This window comes from Crocuta crocuta, unplaced genomic scaffold (genome assembly GCF_008692635.1).
Source record: "Crocuta crocuta isolate KB4526 unplaced genomic scaffold, BGI_CrCroc_1.0 scaffold77, whole genome shotgun sequence".
In the NCBI taxonomy this organism is placed as follows: Eukaryota; Metazoa; Chordata; class Mammalia; order Carnivora; family Hyaenidae; genus Crocuta; species Crocuta crocuta.
The window spans coordinates 804,186-818,359 of NW_027532172.1; the positions used below are offsets into that span (position 1 = coordinate 804,186).

At 55.2% G+C, this 14,174-nt stretch overlaps 1 protein-coding gene across 1 annotated transcript in view; it reads right to left on the reverse strand.

Moving 5' to 3' along the window:
* Positions 1 to 14,174, reverse strand: part of CPAMD8 (C3 and PZP like alpha-2-macroglobulin domain containing 8) — an 86,083-nt gene that overhangs the window by 71,198 nt on the left and 711 nt on the right. Inside the window, exons 2-10 of the mRNA XM_077776996.1 lie at positions 14,090 to 14,168; positions 9,638 to 9,789; positions 8,036 to 8,058; positions 6,338 to 6,503; positions 6,211 to 6,263; positions 5,907 to 5,924; positions 5,438 to 5,492; positions 2,973 to 3,086; positions 1,179 to 1,263 (exon numbers count right to left, since the gene is read on the reverse strand). Of these exons, the coding sequence (XP_077633122.1) occupies positions 1,179 to 1,263; positions 2,973 to 3,086; positions 5,438 to 5,492; positions 5,907 to 5,924; positions 6,211 to 6,263; positions 6,338 to 6,503; positions 8,036 to 8,058; positions 9,638 to 9,789; positions 14,090 to 14,168 (745 nt within the window). The remainder of the gene's footprint in view (positions 1 to 1,178; positions 1,264 to 2,972; positions 3,087 to 5,437; positions 5,493 to 5,906; positions 5,925 to 6,210; positions 6,264 to 6,337; positions 6,504 to 8,035; positions 8,059 to 9,637; positions 9,790 to 14,089; positions 14,169 to 14,174) is intronic.

The window sequence follows — 14,174 nt, forward strand, 5'->3', positions numbered from 1 at the left end:
CTGGGCCGGGAGAGCCCTGCTTCCTCCTCCTACATTCTCTGCATACAGCCCTTTCCACAGCCCAGAGTCAGGGGAGATGGTGTCAGGGGCCTACAGGCCTCTGCACCAAGGCTTATGTTTGACAGAAAAAGAGACCAAGGGTCAGAGAGGAACTCTGAACCCAAGAGCAGGAGAGTATGTGAGGCAACCCCAGGCCCTGGCCAACTTGTTGGGGCAGGACAGTACAGAGGAGCCTGGACCTCAGAGTCCTGCTAAGTACACTCTGAGCCGGGGCCCTGACTTCTCTGAGTCTTGGTTTCTTCACCCAGAGAACAGAAGTAAAGCTGTCCTCTCAGACATATTGCTAAAACTTAAACGTGTCTTTGTCATGCCCTGTGCAGAGGGGACACCTGCTTACAGGGGCGCAGGAGCGAGACGGCAGATCGCAGTGAATCAAAAAAATAACGCCAGGCATTTTGATAGTGTTTTCTAGACTATGAAAAAAATGTGTGTGTCTCCAACGCATCTCTGGGTTTTATTATTTTTTTTATTGTATTCAAGTACAGTTGACAGCATCCTTGGATTTTGAAACGTATGGGGAATCTAGCAGGCTCGGTCAGGAGAGCATGTGACTGTTGATCTCCGTGGTGAGTTCGAGCCCCACGTTTGGGGTAGAGATTGCTTTCAACACACGCGTGCGCGCACAGCTTGAGGGAAGGAAGGCAGGAGAACTGCCTCAGCCACGTCTGGCAGGTGGCAGAGCTCCGTGGGAACACAGAGCTGGCTGGGCTCTCCCTGGGGGGCCCCAGAAAGGGACGTCTCTCAACACCCTCCGGTCGACCCCCACTTTGAACCTGGTCATCAACCAAGTCATTATACAGGCAACCCCTTCAAGAAATCCCTTGCGGGTCAGCCCACCGGCTGTGGGTGCTGTCTGCAATAAAGAGGGGGTCCCTGGAAAGGGTTCCTGGGGGTCCCCCTCCCCCAGGAGGAGGGGATGGATGTCTGAGGGACGAGGGGCATGCCTGTGGGGCCGTTTCCGGGGAGAGGCAGTGGTGGGGGCGTGTCCAGGGAAGCGCAGGGCCGTGGGGGCGTGTCTGGGGAGGGGCCTGATGCGGGGCTGTCCCCGGGGAGGGGCATGTCATGGGGGCGTGTCCTCAAGGGGAGGGGCTTACGCATGGAGACCATCTCTTCCTCACCTGGCCCTCACGGTGCCCTTCTCGCATGTGTCCAGGTCCCGGATATATTGGGGCGGGTCAATAAGGAGCTCAAACTTCGGCAACACTGGAAAGAGAGAGCAGAGAGGAGGGGCGGCGGCTTCCACAGCTGGGGTGGCCTCAGAAAGTACTGGAAGTGTGGGAGGGGTAACAGCAAAGCCACAGCGCTGGCCACCCAGCGGCCACCACCACAGGAATCCACACCACCCTTCACTGAGCACGGGCAGCATTGTGGGGATTTTGCTGACCCACCTCTATTTCCTCTTTTTGGGGGACCCACACCCCCTTTTTTCTTAGGAGGTCCCCATCTCATCACTTTTAAGCTACATGCTCTGAATGCAGCCGAGCCCAGAAGTGCACAAGTAGCCAGGTCCTAGACCAACTTGGGGAGGCTCGAGAGTGCTTGCAGCTCGAGGGGGGTCTCCTTCCTTCCCGACTCAGCCCCAGGAGCATCCAGCCATCTGGTCACCCTGTGTCACTTGGGGGGCAGGGACAGACACCCAGGAGCAGCACGGAGGAAACATGAAGACCCTGGTTCTTCGAGCTTGTCACACAAGGCGAGAAATTCCTTTCCTTCTGAGTTGACACTGGGCTTCTGTCGCTCGCAGCCAACAGCCCTGCCCTCTATGGCCTTTCCTTCCAGGGCTTTCCTCTTCAAAGGATAAACCCTCAACCAGGATGGGGAGACTTTTAGCCCAGAAGCAGAGTGAGTGGCTCTGGTCCACGTTCATTCCCCAGCTCCTGTTAACTTGAGCAATTTCCTTAAGGGCTCTCAAAGTCTCAGTTTCCCCATCCGTGCACAGGGTCGAGAAAACAATGAAAGAGCCAAAAGCAATGGACTTTTAAGGAAGGAAATTTGGGGCGCCTGGGCGGTTCAGCTGGTTGAGCATCCATCCGACTCTTGATTTCGACTCAGGTCATGATCCCAGGGTTGTGGGATTGAGCCACTGAGGTGCAGCCTGCTTAAGATTCTCTCTCTCCCTCTGCCCTTCTCCCCTATTGTGTACATGTTCTCTCTCTCTCTCTCAAAATAAAAAATTTAAATTTACAAAAAGGAAGGGAATTCTGCTATGGTATGGCTGAATCTAGAGGACATTATGCCGAGTGAAATAAGCCAGACAAAAGGACAAATACCGTATGATCCCATTACATGAAGCACCTAGACGAGTCAGATTCAGAGAAACAATAATAGGGTGGAGGGGGCTGGGGGTGAGGGGACAGGTATCAGCATTTAAAGGGGACCGAGTTTCAGTCTGGAATGATGAAAAAGATCTGGAGATAGATGGTGGCGATGGCTGTCCCACGACCTGAATGTCCTTAATGCAACAGAACTCTACACTTATAAGTAGTTAAGACGGCAAATTTTGCTATGTCTATTTCATGACAATTCTTTTTTTTTTTTTTTTTAATGTTTTACTGATTTCTAGGAAAGAGAGAGAGAGACAGCGTGAGCAGGGGAGGGTCAGAGAGAGAGGGAGTCACAGACTCTGAAACAGGCTCCAGGCTCTGAGCTGGCAGTCAGCACAGAGCCCGACGCGGGGCTCGAACCCACGAACCGCGAGATCATGACCTCGAAAGTCGGACACTTAACTGACTAAGCCACCCAGGCGCCCCATGACAATTCTTTTAAAAAGGAAATGACCAAGTGCCCAGTTGTCTGCACTGAGTTTACCCCCCCCCTGCAGTGAACGGGGCTCCTGCCACCCTCCCCCATCATCGATGTCTGTGGTTTCTCCCAGGTATAAAATCCCAAGATCCTAAGATGCTCCGGCTTACCATACTTCTGCACTTCGAAGGACTTGTTGTACACGTGGCCTTGCATTTCGACAAAAACGAACCATTCTCCCAGCACCGGCTGGTCAGACAGGGGGAAGGTCATGTTGGTGATGCCTGTGTGAAGAGAGATGCCCCTGTCATGCTAGGGCAAGTGCGTGTGCGGGGCACCAGCTGGGCACGGCGAGGGCGGAGCAGAGGCACCCCAGGGAGCCACATCTGCCCAGAGCCAAACCTCAGGGAAACCAGAGACCAGGCCCAGGCTGGCGGGGCTCTGTGGCCAACAAGCCCCCCCGGAAGGTTGAAGGTGAATGATGCAGAGAGAGCCCGCCCTCAGCTTCCTGGGGGCGCCCTGTGGCCAAGGCGCAGTACGGACAGGGAGGTGACAGACCAGAGAGACAGCCACCACCACGCTCAGTCACTCGCTTCCCACCTGAGCCAATTCTCAACCGCGGCACTGCTGACATTTGGGGCTGGATCCTAGTTCACGGTGGAGGGCTGCCCTGTGCATCGTAGGACATTGAGTGGCATCTCTGGGCTCCACCCACTCGATGCAAGTAGCTCCTCCACCCACATCACAGCAACCCCCAAATACACCCCCATAAAGCTAACATCCCCCGGAGGCAGAACCCACCCCCTGCCCACCAGATGGTAACTGCTGCCCAAACTGAACACGGATTCTGAACAGGCTTCAAGACAGAGCCCTGCTCTCCCTGCAGATGGGCCCTCCGAAATGCCAGCAGCCTCCGAGGACAGGGGATAGCTTTTGCTCTGGGTCAGCTCCTTGGAGCCCCGAGCTGGAGCAGACGCTGGGAGGAGACTCAGGGCAGAATTTTCCACGAGCCCCGCTATGGGGGAATCGGAATGGGCGCGAAGACTCCAAACACCGCTGGGGGAATCTTTCCCTCCTGAGTGTGACTTGCACTGCCTGTCCCCAACGGTGACACTGTGCCAGCAGCCCACTGGGACTCCCGAGAAAACCCAGCGACTCCGACAGCACCCACCGCTTCTCCGTGTCACTTTGGAATTGGAAAACGCGACGGCAAACGGTCTCTTTCCTCACAGATTCGAAACCTTTGATGCTCAGAGGACATTTAGAGCATATGTCACTAGCGCGCATTTTTTCTATACGGGGCCTCAGCCAGGAGCAAAATCACACCAGTTGAGGATGCCTGGTCTACGCACATCGCAAGGAGTTAATTTTTTTTTAATGTTTATTATTTTTTTTAATTTTTAATGTTTTATTTATTTCTGAGAGAGAGAGAGCCAGTGTGAGCAGGGGAGGGTCAGAGAGAGGGAGACACAGAATCGGAAGCAGGATCCAGGCTCTGAGCTGTCAGCACAGAGCCTGACTTGGGGCTGGAACCCACTGAACCGTGAGATCATGACCTGAGCCGAAGTTGGACACTTAACCCACTGAGCCACCCAGATGTCCCGCAAAAGGTTTTTTTAAACGGAAGCCTAGCCATTCCCTTCCTGTGTGTTCTTCAGATCACGTCCACACATCTCCCTGCAATCCAAGGGGCCCCCCGGTCTCACTGTTGCTTCTGTTGTGAGCGCTCCTGACTCCTGGGGCCTCCCTCCTGGCCCGGGCCTCACGCTCCCTGACACCCACTGGCCTCCTGCATGCTGGGCCTCTGTCTGGAAACCGTCCCCTGACCCCCCCACTTTGCCTGACCAACTCCTGCTCCTTCTTCACTTTGTTGCTGGAAAGGCTTTTCCTCCCGGCAGCCTTCCAGGATTGCCTCTGCTGCCCCGGGCTGGGCCAGACCCCGTTCTGCTCTCTCTCAATTTGTAGTTCTCCTTCCCCGCACTCATCATGGTGGACGTTATCATTCGTCATCACTCCGTTAATGCCTGTTTCCCCCACTGGCCTGAAAGTTCATCCTCTGTCAGCATCCACTTACGGCCCCGAGGATAAGAAAAGAGAGCGAGTTAGTGAGAGGGCAGGAAGGGAAGGGGGCAGGTGGGGAGGTCGGGGAGGAGGCTGAGTGCCAGGCCAGAAGCTGGGATGGGTCACCAAGAGACTCCACGAGCCCTGCCCTCGACTCTCCCACCGCCCGTGCAGCCCCAGGGTCAGAACCCAAGGAAGCCCTGTCCCAGCCCCTCAGCCCTCCCCAAGCATCTCAGAACCAGGCAGAGGGGTCAAGGCCAGACCAGGCGACCCGGACGTGTGGCGCTGCACAAACACCACAACCCACCCGCCTTCTAGAGACCCTGCACTCTTCCATCCGGCTCACAGAGCCCATCCGGGTCCAGGAGCCCCGGAGGGGATGATGACGTCAAAAACCTGCACTGGGGGGAGAAGCAGTGCAGATGAACAAGACCCTGATACTCCCACAAGGTCTAAAGTTATGCGCCGGAGCCCCAGCTGCATGCCGGGACCAGAGAAATGGAGGAGGGGGTGCCATGCTGCAGGGAAGGGGTAGCGGGGTCCCAGNAAGAAGGGGGGGGTGGGAGGGGTTTACCGCAGCACAGCGGCTCCAGGGGTCTCCACTCCATCATCCTCGAGCCCCTGGGGTCCTGCAGGGGACAAACACACAGAGTCAACTCAATGCACCCAGCTTGTGTCCAGCACCCGGGAGCACCTCCTGAGCCCGCTCTCTCGGGCGTGACAAGCACAGAGGACGTGCCCCCAGGTTAGCCACACAGGAGCAAATAATGCTTAGGGCACGGAGGGGACTTGTGTGCAGACGCACGACAAAGGGGCCAGATCTCTCCTTGTCTAGGGAGCTCTGTGCAAATCTACAGAGACAGACACACGCTGTGTGTGATCCCCAGATCCCAGGGCAGATCCGGGGCCTGGGATGCACCCGGCCCCAGGCTCGTGAGGCGCTGGGACAGGCAGGATCTACCTCGAGAGCAGGCGGTCGGGGAAGACAGACCCCCAGTCTGCAGAGAGCAGGTTAATCGGCCCCAGGTCAGAGCGACACTCACCAGAATGTAGGCTTCCAGCTGCAACACAGACAGACCGACAGACCGTGAGCAAACCCTCCCCGCAGATCCCCCACCCTCTGAGCACACTGCCCCATGCCCACCAGTGCTCTGTGTCCCCTAAACCTCCCCCCGCCCCGCCCCGGCTCCCCAAGGAGACTCGGAGCCACAGGAAAAAATCAGAACGGAGGGAGAATCTGGACGGAATCGGGGAGAAAGAAAAGGTGCTGGTGNTTTGTGGTTTTTGTTGTTTTTTTGCTGTTTTCCTAAGTTAATCCAGGCACATGGTTTTAGAAGCTGATCTCACCTTCCTGCTGATGGGCCTCAGGTTTGGGGTGACAGTGAAGACGCTTATGAGCACTGGAAGGAAAGGATATGGTCACATGGCGGCTCAGGCCGGGGGAAGCCCTCCCCCACCCGCACAAGCCACCCACCTCGGTGCCGGGGCTTGTACACTGGCTTGTCGGTCTGGATGAACACGGAGACGCCGCGGCCGTCCACAGTCACGGAGGTCTGGTTGTGGAAGAGGGGGCCCTCCTCTGCCCGCCGGCCACGGCCCCACACCCGCAGGAGGGCCTGGCCCCGGAGGCCCGGGGGCACCTGCAGGCAGAGCGCAGGGCTTTGCGATCCACACAGCGTTCTGAACCTCAGCACTACTGACCCTGAGGACCAGGCCATTCGTGGCAGCGGGGGCCGTGGTGACATTGCAGGCTGTTGAGGGGCATCCCTGGCCTCCGCCCACTGAACACCAGCAGGACCCTCCCCATCCCCCCCACCCCAGCTATGACCACCAGAAGTGTCTCCAGACACTGCCAGTGTTCCCTGTGGGGCCACAATCACTTCCGACAAAAGTTGAGAATTACTCATTAGGAGCTAGTCTAAGAGTTAAGGGTCCCAGGCTCGACCATCGTGAGTAAGGCAGGAAGACCTCTGTCACACAGCACGCAGGCACTAGGGACACATCGTACTTCCGACCTTTCCCATCACTGCAGGATCTGATCACACTGTAATTCAGAACGACTGTCAATGGCGCCCATTCATTCAGGGACTCCTTTGAGCTGACCCAGGAAACGCCTACAATTTCAGAGCTTGCAAATCCCTTGAAATCCAAGGACTCCAGTTTAAAAACCCACATCGGGGGCCTCCTGGGTGGCTCAGTCGGTTGAGCGTCCGACCCCGGCTCAGGTCATGATCTCTCCATTTGGGAGTTCGAATTCCGCATCAGGCTCTGTGCTGACAGTGCAGAGCCTGGGGCCTGCTTCAGATTCTGTGTCTCCCTCCCTCTCTGCCCCTCCCCTACCTGTGCTCTGTCTCTGTCTCTCAAAATTAAATAAACATGAAAAAAAAATTTAGAATGCTAATATCTCTTTGTACACAAAGACGCTCACAACTTACATTACCAAAACCCTGAAAACAACCTTTTAAGAAAATGAACCATGTACAAGGTGGAGAGGATTAGTAAATTAGTACATAAAAGAGACGCGGTAGAATGCTGTTTACAATAGAAGGCAAATTACAATTACAGAGATCTGAACACGTGGAAGTATGTTTATGCAGTGTGTTAAGAGAAAATAGCAGGAAACGCCAGGGTGTCTACCCTTTAATTGCAACTATGAAAGAAGTGTGTTTTTGTTTTAAGTTTATTTATTTTGAGAAAGACAGAGAGAGAGCGTGAACAGGGGAGGGGCAGAGAGAGACAGGAAGAGGGAGACAAAATCAAGAGTCAAACGCTTGGGGCGCCTGGTGGCTCAGTTGGTTAAGCATCTGACTTCCGCTCAGGTCATGATTTCTCTGTTCATGACTTTGATCCCCACATCGAGCTCACTGCTGTCAGTGCAGAGCCTGCTTCAGATCCTCTGTCTCCCCCTCTCTCTGTCCCTCCCCACCCTGCATGCATGCATGCACTCTCTCTCTCTCTCAAAACTAAACATTAAAAAAAAAAAAAAGAGTCAGACACTTAACCAACTGGGAAACACAAAAGGGAAAAGCATGGGGGATGGGATTATAGGTGAGTTTTCTCCCTTTCTCAATTTTTTCTTCATTTTTCTCACCACACATGAAACTTCTCTCCCTCCATTTCAAATCAATTATTCCCAAGGTAGGATTTATGATTTAAAAAATGCATAGCTTACCTTGAGCTTGATTGTTCCTTTATCTACAAAAATAAAAATTAAATGAAAACAGTTAAATGGGGAGGTGTGTTTTCCTACCTCCCTGAGCTGCAGCCTTACAACTAGGGGCCGTCTCTACCCAGAGGGACCTTCTGCAGAGAAACACACACTCTGGGTCATGCTGGTCTGGCCTGGGCTGGGATTGGGAAAAATGAGAGGTTTCCTCCTCGCTGGCGAAAGCTGAAGGCCAGAGGGGAGGGACAAGGTCTGAGTTATTCAGGGGAAAGTTGGCCAGCCTGCATAGTTAATTCACCTCACCCCTGGCCCCTACCCAAGGTAAGCTTGAGGGGAGCAAAGGGAAAACTCCAGGGGAGTGGAACAAGGAGAAGGGTGGAGAGAAAAGAAGAGGAGACTGAGGTCCCCACTGGACCTCACTCCAGTAGATCTGTTTTCCCATCACCTCTCTCTTTACCCAAACAGAGTCATCTACCATTCTGGCACTTCTCCGGGCTTTCTAGCCTCTAAAACTTGATTTAGCATCTACCGTGTTTGCCTCCCAGTATTCATTCCCCATTTTCCACCAGCAGAACCCCGATTTCCTTGGAGGAACCACCTCCCCAGCTCCAAATTCAAGAGGCTTGGCGGAGCTCTGCCCATCTCTCTCGGGGCTCTGCGCAAATTTACATAGGTCTTCCCCCAGTCACAGTGATTGGTTCAGAGTTGAGCACGTGATCCAAAATGGGCCAATCAGCATTGGCCCCCCCGTCTGCGGGGTTGGGTCAGGATTGAGCACTTGGCCCAAGATAGGCCAATCAGAGGGAAGGATGGGACATTCCGCAGTGGCCTTGAGAACCTGTCCCTCTCTGAGCTTTGGGGAGACTCGGGCCCATCCAGATATGGGGCTGGGAGACAGCCAGTGATGCCAGGGGACGTTTCTAGTTGTGACAGCCCATAAACACCCTGTTGTTGAAGCCAGCCTGATCTGGGTTTGGGGACTGGCTAACAGAGTCAGGACTGCTGCGCTCCCGAACCTGCCCAAGCCCTCTCCCCGTGTCCGCTCCAGGTCAGCCTCTCCCTCGTCTCCCTGGGGGACAGGTACCGCCTTGCTGGCCTGAGATCCCAGACATCATCACTCTGTGTCTGCCCTGCTGGACAGGTCCTTGCCCTCCCCGGCTCTGTCCAGGAGGCCAGCACTGTTGTTTCTGCAGTTTACCAAGAACGGCAGGGGAGAGGCTGGCTGCGGGCCTGAGCTCAACTCAGTGACAGTCTGGCCGTAAGCCCAGGTCTGGGCCTAACGCCACAGGGGTGCTAGAAGCTCAACAAAAGGTCTGAAACGGTCGTGAGATTCCCTCTGGGTCCAGGCCCCAGCTCTAGCCAAAGCCGGCACAGAAGGATGCCCGGTTCCGTCCAGATCTGCACCCACAGAAGCCGGGCTGCCGAGGAACAACGCTCTCTGATTTCCCAGACAGGGCAGGTGGCTGTCCCTCCTGGGTCTTACTCTCCCCATCTGAAGAATGGGGAAAAGGCAACCAGCTCTCCCTCCCCTGCTGGGAGGTGGGCTGGGAAAGAAGCAAAGCAGTGTCCGCACGGCCGGAGCCCTGGCCAGGCACCCCGGGGACCTACCCAGGATGGCTCCCTGGCTCCGTGCCACCGCCTCGCCCTGGGCCACCAGCTGAGCCTGGACCATGACATCCCTTGGGGAGTTAAAGATGGTCACACTGATGACTTCCTCCACTCCTGAGCGGAAGACAGAGGGCGCAGCAATCAAATAGCCCCTGTAGGAGAGGAGAACCTGAGTGAAACCGACCCACTTCTGGCCTCTCTGCCACTCTGGCTGCATCAGGGTGCTCCCTGGGTGGTCTTCCACCTATGCCTGCCCACGCCACGATGACACTCATTTTATGGTATCTGTGTCCCCCCACCAACCTATGAGCTCCTTGAGCCCTGGGGCTGGCTTATTCATCTCTGAAGCCCCCGGATCAGGGAAGGATCTGGCCTCTCTGTATCTAGCCAGCACCACACCCCTCCTTCAGTGTCTGCATTCTGGACACCAAAGACCTTTTTAGTCAGCTCATTCAGCCCCAGGACCTTTGGGCATGCTGCACCAGCACTGTGAAAAAATCTCCCGAGTAACTGACAGGATCCCACTTCGTCCTCACAGCCTCCCTGGAAGAAGTGCTAAAACCACCCATTTACAGAGTCAGAAATTAAGCCCTGGAGAAAGCCAAGTCATGTGCCCAACCCACTAAGAGACCAAGTTTGGAACCCAGGCAGCCAGACTCCAGAGCCCCATGGCAAGAAGCAAGGAGCTTCCTGCAGCATTTATTTTAAGAACAAAACCCTGAAAATCAACTAAATGGCACGAAACAGGAAAAGCTTTGTGAACAGTAGAACCAAAACATCCCTCTTCCTCTAAAAATCCTCAGCTTAACTAACCATGAAGATACTCCTGGAAAATGAATAGCATTATCGCACTTTGCAGACGGGAAAGCAGTCACTCCGGAAGGAGAACAAACACGCAGCAGATCACACAGTCAGACAGGGGAGAGCCTTGGGACGCACTTAGGGCACCTGAGCTCAGATGCAGGTCCTCCTCACCTGGGCTCCTGCCTCTGCTATTCTACAACCTTCCATGGATAATCACAAAGGCTCATTCACCTGTAACCACAAAAACCGCTCAGGACGCAACCATCCGCGCCAAGAGCCTAGACAGCAAAGGCAGCAGAAACCCAACGGTGCAGAACTCCAGGCACCAGAAGGGAACAGACAAAAGGAAAAGCATGAGGCCAGGCAATGAGATTAGGAGAGATTTTCGTTTCTCAAAATCCTGTCTGGGACAACCCCACATTCACACACAAAGACATGAACTTGGACCCTTACCGAACATCACACACTCAGGTGAACTCAAACTGGCTCAGAGATCTAAGGGTAAAAAACACTAAAAGCACTGGAAGAAAACAGAGGAGAAAGGCTTTGGTGCCGGTGGGGGTAGGCAGATGTTTTGTGAATAGGATACTAAACGCTCCATCCGTAGGAAAAAATCGCTGATACGCTGGACGTCATTAAAACTTCATGAAAAACCGGGGCACCTGGGTGGCTTAGTCGGCTAAGCGTCCGACTTTCGCTTAGGTCATGATCTTGCGGTTCGTGGGTTCGAGCCCCGCGTCGGGCTCTGTGCTGACTGCCAGCTCAGAGCCTGGAGCCTGTTTCAGTCTGTGACTCCCTCTCTCTCTGACCCTCCCCTGCTCATGCTGTCTCTCTCTCTCTCTCTCCTAGAAATAAATTAAAAAAAAAAAAAACTTCATGAAAAACCAAGCATTTCAAAAGAGGTAACGGGTTCCTGTTGAGTACTGTCTGGCTGCAGCCCCGACTGCAGGAGCCTGCCTGCTCCGTCCAGCTCGGCCAGTGGCCGGAGTTCACGCATCCTGGGTTCCTACATGTACCATTCTACTCCAGGACTGCATGGAGCCCACAAGGACCTCAGGACATACCAGGTACTATGTACATACCATATACAAGCCACGTACCATGTCACTCGAGCACTGATGAGAATGTGCAAAGACCTCAGTTGGGTAGCGACACAGCCCAGATCCAGCAATGACGGAACCGGCCACAACCCCGGGATCCGATGCTCTGTCTGAGCCCAGTTCCAACCACCTGCAACGACTGGGTTCCTATGTGTGGTGTCTGGCTGCGGCCATGCACAGAGCATGCGTTCATCGTGGGCATTTGACTGCATCATGTGGGGCATGCGGTGACCCTGGATCTCATGAAGGTACTGTCCACACCCAGCACTGACCAGAATGTGTACTGACCCTGGGTCTTAAGCGTCCTCTCTTATATAGCCTCCAGCTCAGGAAGTTGTGCTTTGTACGTGATGTGAGGTGGCTGGCTCCGGCACCAACCGGGGGCGGGGGGGGGGGCTGCAGTCAGCTCCCCGAGACCCCCTGGGCAGTGTCTCCCTTCAGCAGTCCACACAGCGTGCAGTGATCCTCAGTACAGAACTGTGCTGCCTGGAGCGCATCCTCACGTGCTGTGTATAATCTAATTCCAACACTGACCCGGGCGTGCAATGACTCTGGCTTCCTGTGTGTCCTAGGCTGCGGCAGCAGGGGACTCAGTCTCCTTCAGGAAGACTTGGAGCGCCTGGGGTGGCTCGGTCGGTAAAGCGTCCGACTTTGACTTGGGTCATGATCTCGCGGTTCGTGAGTTCAAGCCCTGATTTGGGCTCCCAGCTAATAGTGGGGAACCTTCTTGGGATTCTCTCTCTCTCCTTCTCTCTCTGCCCTTCCCCATGTTCTCTCTCTCTCTCTCTCTCTCAAAATAAATAAATAAACTTTAAAAAAAAAAAAAAGGAAGGAATATTCGTTCCATCTAGCTCCCCGCTGACCCCTGGGACCACCCACATAGCCCAGACAGGGTATGGAAGAGCACCTGGGGAGCATACAGTCCCCATGTTCATCTTCCTTGGTCACCTCTTAAAGCCTTTATCCAGAGCTGAGGTAGACTTTTCACCTGGAGACCCCAGAGAACTCGATGAAACCACCCTGACTCTCCCTGAGGTTCAGGAGTTGTTGCAACTGTTGAGATGCTTGCCAGCCAACCGCTGCTGACCTGCGCCATGCCCTTGGCACGTGGGGCTGACCCTGGCTCCTCATCCTTTGGTCTCAGAAGGTCCCAGCCTGGGAAAGGCGGCGCATGGTAGAGTACACAGCGCTGGTCTTCCTACAAGGTGAGCATCCACGCTGCTCTCTGGGCTCAGGGAGTCCTCGTGCAAAAACCACATGGGTCACAGAAGGGGGCGTCCAGGGCTATTCCCCAAACAAGAGCCCACAGCTCTGGCTTAGAGGCCGACCAATCTAGAACCCTGGGTCAGTAATTCTGCAAGCTCGCTCCTTAGCGCATGTCTGCGGCACGGGGATGAAGTTTCCCTCGATGGAAGGTAACATCCCAGGATGACTTTAGTCAGAGGCCAGCACTCCTGAGAACCACGTGAAACTCTGCAACTCTGAGACTCTGAACTTGGCCCTTAGAAGGCGGGGTCTCTAATTTAGGGCCAGGTCAAGCTGTGTGGTGGTGGAGCGCCTGGGCGGGGAAAATGTTGAGCAGCATCCCTGGCCTCCACTCAGTAGATTCTAGAAGCACTGGCTCCCCTAGATGTGGACCAAACGCAGACCAAAAATACCCCCCTAGAATTGCCAAACGACCACCAGGGAACCCCCCCACCCCCCGCTGAAAACCTCTATGTGAAGGGATGCCTGCTTTGAAAGAGCAGGACAAAAATCTGCTGGATTCCAGTTTCACAAGGTCCAGGGGCACCGGCCCAGTCCAGTGTCTTACTTCTCAAACCGTGATCCCAAAAGAGCCGTGGCTGGAAGTGACACCACCCACCGAGCCCCACTACTGGCCTATTTTCTGGACTAAACGAGCACCGCTTGAACAAGCCGCCTCATAAAGGCTGGAGGCCGGTGGCAACGACTAAACTTGGGCAACTCCGGGCAGCGCCCCTGGACCCACAGCCTTGCAGGGTTCACCCCAGCTTGGCGGGTCTGTAAATATTCCCGAGGAAGCCAGCTCATGGGAAATTCTCCTTAGCAGCTAGTTAATTCACCTCCTCACTGTGTCCACTCACCAGAAGCTCTGTAGGCAAACTTCAAGAAAAATGTGGAAGCAAAACAAACACTTCCTCTGCGCCACCACGCCCTCCCATGGAAAACGGAACGGTAGGTCTCTCCTATTTCCCAGCCAAGACGCGCACCTCTTACCTTCATGCCATGGGCAACTTGAAATCACCACCCAAGACGACAGCCCCCGTCACACCAAGGGGGCGAGCTGGGGAGGAGGCGCTGGCCTCGCAGCCGTCGCTCTGGGGACTCCCTGTACTCCGATGTGGCCACCCCAGAAGGCTCAGGGGGGACCCCTTCCCAGTCCGACCCTTGGGAGTCAGGGGACAAGGTCCCGCCCAGCGCGGAGGCTGTGTAGCCTTGGACAGGTCGCTGCACCTCTCTGAGCCAGGCCCCGGGACCCCCTCCCCGAGGAGACAGCCAGCCTCCTCAGTCGCCTGGGGCAACTCACGGGGCCTGGGGCGCGGTGCACACTCCGTCCCGCGGCGACAGCAGTAGAAGCAGGAGCCACAGCGGCGGGCCGAGCAGGGCGCCCC